The 13,784-nt window shown below is 41.8% G+C and overlaps 1 protein-coding gene across 16 annotated transcripts in view; it reads right to left on the bottom strand.

Moving 5' to 3' along the window:
- The window catches only part of cacna1ba (calcium channel, voltage-dependent, N type, alpha 1B subunit, a), a 332,183-nt gene that overhangs the window by 252,222 nt on the left and 66,177 nt on the right, over positions 1 to 13,784 (bottom strand). For 13 of the 16 annotated variants that reach the window (XM_040019432.1, XM_040019434.1, XM_040019438.1 and 10 more), the window contains 3 exons: positions 12,844 to 12,935; positions 11,726 to 11,878; positions 10,351 to 10,538 (listed from right to left, as the gene is read on the bottom strand). The exons of 1 other annotated variant lie outside the window; for it this stretch is intronic. In XM_040019432.1, the coding sequence (XP_039875366.1) occupies positions 10,351 to 10,538; positions 11,726 to 11,878; positions 12,844 to 12,935 (433 nt within the window). Of the gene's footprint in view, positions 1 to 10,350; positions 10,539 to 11,725; positions 11,879 to 12,843; positions 12,936 to 13,784 lie in introns of those variants that run through there. 2 more of the 16 variants (XM_040019444.1, XM_040019445.1) reach the window with 2 other exon arrangements.

The raw sequence follows: 13,784 nt of genomic DNA, 5'->3' as shown, positions 1-13,784 counted from the left end.
GTTCTTTACAAGATTCTGCTTTACAATCACCTACAGGTCCGGTTCACGGAACGTGAAACCCGATGCTCTTTCCCGCCAATTCACCACCTAAGAGGATCAGGCCCGTGACTCTCCTATTCTCCCTCCCACATGTGTAATCGGAGTCCTGTCATGGGAGATCGAGTCCCGGGATCCCAGCAGAAATAGTCTCGGACCGGGGTCCACAGTCTCTCGTCAGGTTTTCATCCGCAGACCAACGGTCAAGCAGAACGGGCCAACCAAGAACTCAAGGCAGCTCTCCGCTGCTTGACGTCCACTAATCAAATCACCTGGAGTGAGCAACTGACGTGGGTGGAGTATGCCCACAACAGCCTTACCTCATCCGCCACTGGCGTCTCTCCATTCGAGGCCTCCCTGGGGTATCAACCCTCCCTGTTCCCAGCAATCGAAGGTGAGCACTTTGTGCTCTCTGTTCAGCAGCACCTGCGGCGATGTCGGCGCGCAAGGCGGGCCACTAGAGCTGCCCTTCTTTGCACTGCAGACAGAAACAAACAGCTGGCGGATTGCCACTGGACCCCCGCCCCGGCATACTCCTCTTTGGCTCTCGACTCGGTATGTACCTCTCAGGACTGAATCACAAAAACTTTCCCCCACCTTTATTGGACCGTTCAAAGTAGACTCCATTGTTTATCCCGTTTCTGTGCACCTCAAGCTCCCCAGGACCATGCATATCCATAATGTGTTTCATGTCTCACAAGTTAAGCCCCATTGTTCCAGTCCTCTGCGTGTGGATCCTGAGAGTAACCCATGACATCTTTCCTACAGAGAAATTGCAAAGAATGTCAAGGTGTCAGTGAGTACAGTTTCCTTCACCATCAAAAGGCACTCAGAAACAAACTCTGACAGGAACAGGTCAGGGATACCCAAAGCCACAACTGAATCAGAGGACAAGTTTCTGAGAGTCAACAGCTTGCGTGACAGGTGGCTCACAGGACAACGGCTTCAAGCACAGCTCGATAGTGGTCATAGTAAGTAAGTCTTAGTTTCAACTGTGAAGAGAAGACGTCGACCTGCAGGTTTGACAGGATGAGATGCAGCAAGAAAGCCATTGCTAAGCATAAGACAAACAGACTTCCCTGGGCCATGAAACACTGCCACTGGACTACTGAAGACTGGAAGAAGGCATTGTGGACTGATGAATCAAAATTTGAAGTCTTCAGTTCATCACTTTGTATGTCTTTGAGTAGGTGCCACAGTGTGTGGCGTCAACTGTCAGACATGGAGGAGGAAGTGTGATGGTCTGGGTCTGGGGGTTGCTGGATCCAGGGTTGGTGACTTGTACAGAGTGAGAGGGACCCTGAACTGAAACAGCTACCACAGCGCCATGCAGTACTTGCGCAAAATGAATACCAAAAAAAAGAATTTAAAAAAGTAGTGTAGCAGCATATACTGGGAGAAAAAAATAAAACAAAGTTACATTAATATTAATCCTAAAGGTCATCTACAGAGTGAGGAGTTGTACAGTGTTATTGCCACAGGTAGGAAGGATTTCCTGTGGTGGTCAGTTCTGCATTTTGGGGAGATGAGTCTTTTGCTGCGTGTGCTCTGATAATCGAGGCGTACATGGGGTGAGAAGCTTTTTTAGCATTGTCCTCTCAGACAACTCCACCAGGATTTCCAGTCTGACACCCAGGACAGAACCAGCCTTTTTAACCAGCTTGTTCAGCCTGTTGGCATCAGCTGTCTTCACCCCACTGCCTCAGCACACAGCCGCAAAGAACACAGCACTCTCAACCACAGAGTGATTGAACATGGTCATTTTCCTACAGACATTAAAGGACCTGAGACGCTTCAGTAGGAAAAGCCGACTCAGCCGATTCAGTGTTCTTGGACCAGTCCAGTTTACAGTCGATGTGTATCCCCAGGTACCGGGAGTCTTCCACGACCTCAGCCCCTTTGATGGGGAACAGGGGTAGGAGGAGGAGCAGGCTTCCTAAAGTCCATGATCAGTTCCTTTGTTTTTATGATGTTAAGTTGTAGATAGTTTGTAGATAGCTCACACCACTCAACAAACCTGTCCGCCACATTCCTGTATTCCTCCTCCTGTACGTCCCTGATACAGCCCAGAGTCATCCGAGAATTTCTGCAGATGACATGACTGAGACTTGTACCTGAAGTCAGATGTGTAGAGGGTGAAAAGGAAGGGTGACAGGACCTTCCCCTCTGGCACCCCCATGCTGCTCAGGATGTTATCCGACCAGCAGCTCTTCACCCGGACATGCTGTGGTCGGCTTGTTAAATAGTCTGTGATCCAAGCTACCAGTGGGGCATCCACCTGCATTTCTGTGAGCGAATTCCCCAGCAGTGATGGTCTGATTGTGTTAAAAGCACTAGAGAAGTCAAAGAACATGACCCTCACAGTGCTCCCAACAATGTCCAGATGAGAATAAGCATGGTCCAGCAGGTAGATGATGGCATCTTCCACACCGATACGGGGTCGATAAGCAAAATGCAGGGGGTCCAGCCAAGGCTGCACCAGCGGACGCAGGATGAGTCTTCATAACATGTGAAGTCTGAGCCACTGGCCTGCAGTCACTGAGGGTCGACAGATTGATCTTTTTGGGGACAGGGACCAGGCAGGATGTCTTCCAGAGTGATGGAAACCTCTGCAGGTTCAGACTCATGTTGAAGATCCGATGTAGAACTCCACGCACAGCACCTTGGGACTGACACCATCAGGGCCTACAGCTTTACTGGACTGGAGTCTGCCCAGTTCTCTTTTGATGTCATCTGCTGAAAGGGACAGAGTGAGACAGGCTGAGGGGGCAGGAGAGGGGGGAGGAAAATATGGGAAGAGCTAGGAGTGGAGACAGGAGACGCAGGGCAATCAAACCTATTGAAGTGCAGACTTAGGTTGTTTGCACATTCAACGTCCCCCTCCATTCCCACACCTTTCTTTTGTCTCTGGCCAGTAATGGCCCGCATTCCGTTCCACACCTCCCTGGTGTTGTTTTCTTGGAGTTTGCTTTCCAGCTTCCTTCTGTAGGACTCCTTTCCCTCAGCACTCTTGGCTTTCAGCTCCTTCTGCACCAGGTTTAACTGTTCTTTGTCCCTGTTTCTAACAGCTCTCTTTTTCTTGTTTAGTGTGGCTTTGATGTCTTTGGTTACCCAGGGTTTATTGTTGGAGAAGCAGCGAATGGTTTTTTTGGGAACCACCTTGTCTACACAGAAATTAATATAATCTGTAACACAGCCTGTGAGATTAGCTATATTGTCCCCATGAAAGTCATAAAGAAAATCCCAGTCTGTTGACTCAAAGCATCCCTAAAAAGTCTAACAGTTTTTATGGCTGGAGGTTGTCTCTAAATGGCAGGTTTGTAAAGGGGCTGGAGGTAGACAAGGTTGTGATAAGGCCTGCCTAGAGGAGGGAGAGGGATGGAGGTGAATGCCTCAGTAGCATTGGTATAAAACAGGTCTAGTGTTTGATTTTGCAGTCCACATAATACTTGAATGTAGGTAAAAAAGTGGAGAGGTTTGTGTGGTTGAAATCACCCATTACAGCCACAAACACGGAGGGGCTTCGATTCAGGAGGTCCGCTGTCGCAGAGCTGATGATGTCATAAGCCTGCAGCGTGTTAGCGTCAGGGCAATGTAAACAATGACGATTATGGCTAGGGAAAACTCACGTGGTAAATAGTATGGTATGCCAACAGTTCAATGTGTTTGTTACACTTAGTCATCCACACCCTAATGTTACTGGGGGAACACCAGCGGTTGTTTACATAAAGAGCGAGTCCTCCTCCCCTCTTCTTCTCGCTGCTGCCAGGGTCCCTGTCCGCCCTCACACATGTAAATCTGTTTAAATCCACCTCCTGATCCGGGATGTTATTATGCAGCCATGTCTCTGTGAAAAACACAACACTGCATTCTCAGAAAAGTTTCTTCGTCCTCGTTAGCGTCACGAGCTTGTCCATTTTATTTAGCAATCGGTCTGACGTTACCAGTCACTACTGACGGGAGAGCAGGACGAAATCTTTTTCTCTTCAGTTGTCGTGCCTTCTCGGCTCTGCAGCCGTGGTAAATCCTTTTGATCACCGCGGGGATGTCATGCTTAACGCCAGTGTGGCTAAACTGCCGAAGTCCCAGTAGCTGATCTCGACTGTAAACAAAGGGGCAGTGTGGCGTCGCGGTCATCTCAGAGGACTTGTAGTTTTGAATTACTTGTCAAATGGATAGAATTACTTGCCTGTGCAAGTATACTGAAGAAAACACCCTACTCAGTAGAAAATACGAAAATGACAAATAAATGACAAATACATAAAACCAGAAGTAAGGACACTGGCCCCTGAGGACTGGAGCTTGACACCCGTGGTGTATAGGATCACAGTCTTAGGCCTTTTCCACATTAAAAACTAAATTGTTTTTTTTTAAATGCGCATGTCCAGAATCACTCCCTTTCCCTGTTAGAAACTACATTAGTAATTAAACCGTTTTAGTATTTTTTTTTTTTCTTAACAAGTGACTTTTTGTCCTGACTCTTTCTTCAATGAACTACAATTATGAGGTGTAGAAGTTTATAACTAAGAAGAAAGGCTAAACTTTTTTTTTGAAGGAGAATCTATTGGCTAGCACTGCTTGCATCTTCTGTATACCAAGCTATTCAAATGTGAGGATATTTGGGGAAAATTGAGTCAAGCAAGAGATTAAAGATCCCAAGGACACCAGCAAACCTATAACACAATTGCTAGAAAAGAAAATAATCAAGGTGTTGCAATTCATTCCCTTAACCAGATTGAAATGCTGTTACATTGTTTTGCATCACCAAATACTCGCAACATTCAAAGAACTGAAGAAAGATTCTATAGAACAAGAGGTCATAATTTTCCACAACTGATAATATAATCTAGAAAACAATTACTTCAGTTGCTGTTGGGTAAACTTTTTCACATTTCATTTTGTTATTTTTTTCAATTTGTTTTTTAATGTGAGCTCACATTTTGGGGGGATAGCTGTGATGGGGTGTGGCTTGGTTGCAGAGGAGTGGTGGAGCAGTGGATTCAAGGTGTGGTGTCAGTGGGAGGCTGCTGTCAGAGGAGGTCTAATCTAATCTAATCATGCCTTCCCTATTTCAGTAGGCACCGGGGCTGGAGAGAAGAGGTCTAAGCAGCTGGCGGCATACTGTGAGTACTGCGAGTTCCCTCCAAAAAATACAAAAAAAGACCCTTTTCTGATGGGGACTGTTTAGTGGCTAAACTGCAACAAACTCTAAGATGTATACTTAATTACTTACATGCAAGTTGTTCAGAGAGAACCAAAGACCTACATGTGGCCCGTCGGCCATACAGTTGGTCCACTTTAATACAGAAAGCAGACAATCACAGTGACTACAGCCATACCAGGGATACACCAATCTTGTCACGGTTCTGGGTCAGTTTCGACCCAGCGTTTTGTGTTCTTATGTTTTGGTTTATTTTTGAATGATTGTTTTGTTCTCTGAGGCTACGATGATTATTATTGTTACAGTTCCATGTTTCTGTTTATTTGTGTTTCAGGATTTGTGTCTCATGTTTAGCATTTAGGTTCCATGTGTTATATTCAGTCTGTCTCTCAGTGTCAAGTCGGCGTCTTTGTGTAGTGAGGTCTTGTTTCCTGTTTTATTGTGAAGGTCTGCGTCTCTTGTGAATGTGTTTAGTTTTACCTCTTGTCTCGTCCCGTTAATTACTCCACCACCTGTGTGTAATCTCCCTGTGTTTCTCTGTGTGTATTTAAGTCGCGTCCTCTGTTATTGTAGTTGCTGGTCCGTCTGTGTATCCACCGTGCTCCTTCTGTGTGTTATCCCTGCTGTCATCCGTCGTCATTCTCCGCTGTGCATCCTCCTTCATGTTCATGTCCTGGTTTGTGTTCACTAGTTTAGTTGTTTTCAGTTTAGATAGCCTTCTGTTCCTTTTGCCGTTTGCCTATTTTTATTTTGTGTTTAATAAACCACCCTCACACCTTTACAAGTGCCTGCATTTGGATCCTCCTTTTCTTTCTTCCACACGGCTCACTCAACTCGCCATGACAAATCTAATCTTTTTCAGTTTAAAGTTGATAGATACATTATCCATCAATAAAGGTATTTGTATTATATTAGTAGCAGTAACTTATTCAATATCCAACCTGCAATGAATAATGACTGACACACACACACACACACACACACACACACACACGTGGAACTACTTCCACTTATTCCATTTTATTTTTACAGATAACGTGGAACCTCAGCTACTTCTATGTAAATAATTTAAAACATTTCATCTTGAAAACTAATGAAATCAAGGAGCTGTCGAGGGACATTCTGTGGGAGTCTATGAAGGTTTACATTAGGAGCAAATTATCAGTTATGTAGCATATAAGAATAAAGTACACTCTGAGGATGTTAAAATGCTGGTGAGGAACATGGCAGATGTCCATAGGTGACATGAGGTTCACCCACACCAGATCTGTTCAACGAAAAATTATTACTACAAATGGAACTAAATATTCTTATGATGGAGAAGGTGAAAAAAAAAATATACTAAAATCCAGACAGATTTATTGTGAACATGGAGATAAAGCAGGTAGGCTTCTTGTTCTTCGGTTTAAAAAAAAGTCAGCCAGGCAAATGATTACAGGAAGTGAAATGGATCCTGGCTTAATATCATACAACTATCACGACATTAATGATTGGTTTAAACAATATTATTCTAACCTATACCAATCAGAAGTAGAGGGTAATGCATCAGAAACAGACCTATTTCTCAACTCTCTGGATATTCAAAAATCTCTCTAGAGGCTCAGTCATCCTTAAAGCAGCCACTGTCACTTGAGGAAATAAGTAATCCTATTAAGCTATCTCGAACAGGCAGTGCACCAGGCACATAATGATTTCCCATCGAGTTTTACAGGGAATACCCTTAAAGCTCGCACCTGTTTTGAAATCAGTTTACACTGTAAAAAAAATTGTAATATAAAAGTATTTTACTGTGTATTTTACAGTTCTGTACTGTTCTTCTAGAATATCATAAAATTTACATAAATAGACTGTGAATAACTGTAAATGTAATAAAACATAATTTTCTTGTTTTTTAAAATGTATTTCTCTGTACATATGCATATTTAGATTGTTAAAATACATTCACAAATGTATCATAATTTCATTATTCCATTATTTGAAAGATTGAACTGTTAAATTGAAATGTAATGCTATGGAGAAAAATATATAAAATGATTCTTATAAACTTTTTTTACATCAAATAATTATTATTATTCTTGTTATTTAGGGTGATTGTGGCTCAAGAGTTGGCAGTTTGCCTTGTAATCAGAAGGTTGCCAGTTCAAGCCCCGGCTCGGACACTCTCGGTCGTTGTCTCCTTGGGCAAGACATTTCACCTACCACCTACTGGTGATGGTCAGACGGGAATTATAAATTGGAATTGTAAAGCGCTTTGAGGGTCTCAAAAAGCGCTATATGAATGCAATCCATTATTATTTAAACCAACTGTTAACTGTATATTTCTGTACATTTAAGTATTATTATTCATATTGCCGCATTCATTGACCTTGTTTATAGGTAAGTTCATTGTTTAATCACATTAAAATGTTCCTAATTTAATGTTTAAAAGCACTTGAAAAGGGCAAAATCGCATGTAAAATTAGGGCAACAAACTGTATTGTAATTATTGGAAATAACCGTATTTTCATGAGAAAGTTATTTTCTGTTATTTTCTGGTATTATTTTGGCGCCCCAGCTGCCGGAATATTACTGTTTTTTTTTAGGATTTTTTTTTACGGTGTATAATGAATCCCTGGAAAACGGGAAGTAGTCAAAAACACTTATTCAGGCCATAATCATAGTCATACTTAAAAAAGATAAGGACCCTGTTCAGTGTAGTTCAGTTCCTCCCCTCACTCAGCAACACAGTCTGAAGTTGTTCTAAGTGTTGATGCTGAAAAGGCATTCACAAAATAGAATGGATTTACGTATTTATACTTCTAAAACATTTTAGATTGGGGCCAAAATTTGATAGCTGGATTACAGTTTTATACTCAGTACCTATGGCTGCATCAGTACAATGCAAGGCTGTTGCCGTGCTCCTTATCTGTTTGTAATCAAGCCATTGGCAATCGCTATTAGATCAGACAGTAGGATTAAGACTACTGTCCAGGGTCAAGGTAAACCACAAAATTCTGCTTTATACAGATGATCTACTTCTGCTAATATTAGATCCAATTAGTGGCATGTCCTACTTCTTTATCTGTTTCAAAATAAATATTTTAGCAAGGTAAATCAACTATAAAAATTTGCCCTTTAAAATTGAAAAAGGATAAATTTACCTCCCAGGGATTAGAAATAACTGGTTCAATCATGTCTATGCATCCATACAATTACAAGTCTATCATAGGAGTAGGGCTGGGCCATATCATACAGTTCACGGTAATACCGGTATAATGTTAGGCAATGATAAGAAAATGAAATATCGCAATAGAATATGTAAAAGACTAGGTAAAAGACTTTGTTTTCATACGCACATGGCGGAAAAAGCATGGCGGCGACAGAGAATGAGAAGGGGGAAAGCAGATTGTTGAATGAAACAGATGAACCAGAATTGGTTTGTAAAAATGGTGCAACTTCAGTGGTATGGAACTGGTTTGGCTTTCATCCGTCAGATACACATCAAAGCACATTTTTTGGTAGAGCATGCAAGCTGGCCGTTGTTATTAGCGCTATTACAGAACCAATTTTATGTGGTACACGGCACTCAAAAATCTGTCAAAAAATGTTTTCGTACGACCCTGCTAAGCTACAAAGCCGCACCGCTTGATGGATTGTCAGAGCATTACGTCTACCGTAGTTGGGAGCTTCGCGGAGTAATACGTATTGTGCTTCAACATAATATTACAGCTTTGTGTGTGTATAACCTCTTTTAAGTATTGTGGATATTATACATGGTTATGCTCAGGATATGTCAGCCCATTTCCACTGGAGATGCCTTTTGGTTAAACTGTCAGCAAGGAATTTGCATTTTCACTGTTACATTTTTATATAGCTTTAAGGCACATAAAAAACAGCTGCTTCTTTAAGTGAAAATACATTGATGAAGTTTTTTTGCACTAATAAAGTTGTGGAGTTGTAAAGTATATTGTCTCGCGTCAATTATATAGTCAGTTATATCGTTATCGCAAATTATCAAATATATATCGTGATAAATATTTTTGGCCATATTGTCCTGCCCTACTTAGGAGGAACCAAAAATGACCTGGATAGGTGGTCAAAATTGCTATTGTCCTTAGCAGGATGGATAAACACAGTAAAAATGACTATAATGCCCAGGTTTCTGTATTTATTTAAAATGATTCCTATTTTTCTTCCAGTTAGATTGCAATATTTCTTTTATTTACATGGAATAAAAAACCTGCACGAATAAAGAAGTCATGTTTGGAGAGGATTAGGTTTGCCTAATTGTGTATTCTATTGTTGGGCAGTTTATATTTTTAAGTTAACATAATGGATTACCAGGTTTGCAGATAAAGAGGGACCTGTCTGGGTAAATATGGAACCAAAAACAACAGTTCACCTATTTCAATTTTGACTGCCCCTCTTCAGCTAAATATTGGTGTGCCTGGTGGTCCAAAATTTTGTAAAGATTTGGCGCCAATTTGGAAAGTACTTTAATTTGGAAAATATATTTAATTTCTCTCCAGTAACATCTAATCATCTTTTTGTGCCATCCCAGACATTTGTGGATTGGAATAGAAAAGGACTGATTTATTTTAGCGATCTCTTTAATAAAGATGGTTTTGTCATTTAAATTCCTTTGTGAAAAACATGATCTACCAAAGTCACATTACTTTAGATATCTTCATGTTTTACTTCTAAATAAACTGGTGACTCTCAAAGTGGAGCCAATCAGAACCCAATGAGAATCGACAAGAAAATTGATACGGAATCAGTCAGTACATGATATCGATAATGGAATCGGAATCACTAAATTCTTATCAATTTCTATACCTATATATCATACTGCATGTGATGCTTTTTTAGTGTTTGCCAAACAAAACATAGCTCACTGTGTTTTATCATGTAAGAATTATGTGTAATATAATTATAGCCCCAGATTGCATGGGAACATTTTTTCTCAAGTAACATACCAGACTTATTGTGGGCTTTTTTTTTAGTGCTGTGTAGTAATCAGTGAATGCCTATTCTGACGCTGATATAATACCCTGTATTGTATACACATGTACATATGTTTTTTAACACAATAAAATTATGATACTGCTGCCCTGAGGTAAACCAACAAAATATATGGCCAAAGATCTTTTTTATGTCCCCACAACTGGACTCACATTGTAGAGGATATCCACCCATCCCTCCATTGTAATACACTGGAAAACGGTGAGAACAGCGAAGAGGATGTTGTCAAAATTGGTAATGCCAAAATTGGGTCCAATCCAATACTCCCTACAGACAGTGCCGTTGGCACAGGTCCTTGCTGGAGCTTCATAGCCACAGGGGAAATCTGCCGTCTGCTCACCTGTAACCACAAAGACACACATTGACAGACTAAGGTATTTTTTTAGAAATTGTCACAGTGCGCTGTGTGGCATGCAGGATGTGGACCCAAATGCAGACTCTAAGACGTGGAAAGTAACTCCAAAACTGCTTTATTGCTGACACAAGGAAAAGAATATACTGGGACATGAATAACTCTAAACGAAGAGGCACACAGGGGACCACACAGCTGGGTATGAGGGAGATTGTGAGGCTGGGGAGAAGAAAACAAAAGGTTTAAATATAGGGGGTGGGTTTCAATAATCAATTTATTGATTAAAATCGATTTTAGCTTTAATAAAGCGATATCGATTCATTAAAATCCTGAATCAATTTTTAAATATAAATGTGTTTTACCAGAAACGCCAGAATGGTAAATGGCCTGTATTTATATAGCGCTTTACTAGTCCCTAAGGACCCCAAAGCGCTTTACATATCCAGTCATCCACCCATTCACACACACATTCACACACTGGTGATGGCAAGCTACATTGTAGCCACAGCCACCCTGGGGCGCACTGACAGAGGCGAGGCTGCCGGACACTGGCGCCACCGGGCCCTCTGACCACCACCAGTAGGCAACGGGTGAAGTGTCTTGCCCAAGGACACAACGACCGAGACTGTCCAAGCCGGGGCTCGAACCGGCAACCTTCCGATTACAAGGCGAACGCCCAACTCTTGAGCCACGATTGCCCCAGAATCTCAGGCTAAACCTCACAAAACAATTTCAACAACCACCAAACAGCTAAAACAGCAAACGAGAGCAGGTAAACGGATTCCGCAAAAAGACATAAACACAAAGCACGGACAAACACATCAGAATCAGTGAGATGTTGGCTTTCTCACCCGGCAGCACATACACAGACATGCGGTCGGGGTTGAAAGCCGACAGCTCACAGATTCTGATGGACAATGTGATTATTTGGATTTTATTCTTTAAATTTATGTAAGAGAAAGTCTGACTGATGATATAAAAGAATATCACACACATCACAGGGAACATATTTTACAATTAATTGTTCGTTCTCCTGTTGGAGCTTGCTTCACTGCATAATTTCTATTACAATCATATTTTTGTTTATATGGGGGGAATTCAAAATGTGTCACTCAACCCCTTATCTTCATTAAAAAACACATAGGAATGGTTAAGGTTCTATAATATTTGCTCACTTGTGTTAATCCGGAAACAGGTGCGATGAAATTTCCCCATGTAGAAGTCAAGGCCGATGATGGCAAACATGAGGATGGCAAAGAAGAGCAGCAGGCCAATCTGCAACAGTGGTACCATAGCTTTCATGATGGACTTTAAAACCACCTGAAGACCTGAGGCAAAGCAAGAGAAGTAAGATTAGCCATAGCCATGATTGATTGCATATGTAATGTAACATACCATAATGCTATCAAAATATATTTGCAGTAATTCTGTGTATGTTCTCAGTCATTCAGTCATGATAATCTAAGGAGCATGGAAAGAAAAGTGACTGGACTTCTTTAAGTTTCTTGAAGACGTTTCACCTCTCACCCGAGAAGCTTCTTCAGTTCTAAGACCAAATGATGAAGAGTCGCAGGTATTCAAGCCCTAGTGGAAGTTGTCCCTTAAGAGGGTCGTTGACCCACTGTTGATCACGTGATTGCTATTGAAAAGTCTTTGAGAAACATAAAGAACTCCAGTCATTTTTCTTTCCAAGCTCCTTAGATATTTACAATATCCTTTGAATTTTTCTTTTACAACCAAGTCTCCTTGTCATTTTGCCTCTGTCCAAAAGATGCAGAGGAACTGTAGTGCTAAGGAAAAATATTTACTTGTTAATCTAAGGAAGACGTTTCACCTCTCATCCGAGAAGATTCATAAGTTCTAGGGTCAAATGGTGGAGAGTCCCAGATTTAAAACCTATGGGAGTATTCCCCCAAGAGGGAAAGTGGACCCCCTCCTATTTTTACGCCAGATGTTTTTCTTGAGTGCGGCTCTTGGCACTAAAAGTGCACTCCTATAAACTGTATGGATGTACTTCAATATACTGTATAGAAATGCTCATATACACTGTAGCACAGTACCCCTATACACTGTATAGTACACTGGCTTAAGGTATACACCACTAAAATTAAAAAGCTGTGAAATTTTGCAATTTATCTTCAGAACAGATGTTTATTTATTTCAACAGCTGACATAATATTTTTGCAGTATAGTAGTTGTTTGTTTGTTAACCTATTATAATGCTGTAACATGCTAACCACATCATGACCATTAGCACAGACAGCACATGTATTAAAATGTGAAGTGGACTTACTTGGAATCCCGGAGACAAGTTTGAGTGGTCGCAGCACTCTCACCGCCCTCAATGTTCTCAGATCAAAGTCAGCCCCCACAGTGGCCAGGATCCTACACACAATAACAGCATGGATTCAACAATAACATTAAGCTGTATAGTTTATAGCCTTGTTTTGGTATGGTACCATCACAAAAAAAGCTGGTATAATTTAGCAGTGGGATGTTCTTTAAACTCACTGACCAAAACCCATGTTGTCTAGTTATTTAACTGGAAATTTATGAAAAGTGCATATGTTCCCTTCTTCCAGTTCACAATTATGGCTTGTATTGTGCTTCTGGGGCACACAAAGCTTTAGAAAAGGTGTCATACCCTTGTACTGATTTATGTCGTAATACAGTGTGATCACAGACATCTACAGACTTCTTTTAACCTGACATGCAGTGTGAACTGTGGGATCTTGAAATACAATGAATTAAACTGTGTCCAGTTACTTCAGTGAATCGCTACCTTATCGTGGTGGAGGGGTTTGCGTGTCCCAGGGATCCCAGGGGCTATGTTGTCTGGGGGCTTTTGCCCCCTGGTAGGGTCTCCCATAGCAAATTGGTCCTGGGTGAGGGACCAGACAAAGAGCAATTCAGAAGACCCTTATGAGAAAAACATGGAGGGAACAGTTTACCCTGCCCGGGGAGGGTGCCCGAGGGCGAGCGTCTGGTGGCTGGGCCTTAGTCCATGGGGCACAGCCCGAAAAGGGGACATGGGCCCATCCTCCCGCAGGCCCACCACCCGCAGGAGGCGCTGTAGGGGTCGGGTGCATTGTGTGCCGGGCGGCGGCCGGACTGATCCCCGGCTACCAAGACTGGCAATTGGGACATGGAATGTCACCTCTCTGGTGGGGAAGGAGCCTGAGTTAGGCTAGAAATTTTTGGGCTCACCTCTACGCATGGCTTGGGCTCTGGAAC

This window comes from Simochromis diagramma, unplaced genomic scaffold (genome assembly GCF_900408965.1).
Source record: "Simochromis diagramma unplaced genomic scaffold, fSimDia1.1 OVJJ01000822.1, whole genome shotgun sequence".
Classification (NCBI taxonomy): Eukaryota; Metazoa; Chordata; class Actinopteri; order Cichliformes; family Cichlidae; genus Simochromis; species Simochromis diagramma.
The sequence above is the reverse complement of the archived record's forward strand: the minus strand, read 5'-3'. Positions and strand labels throughout refer to the sequence as shown.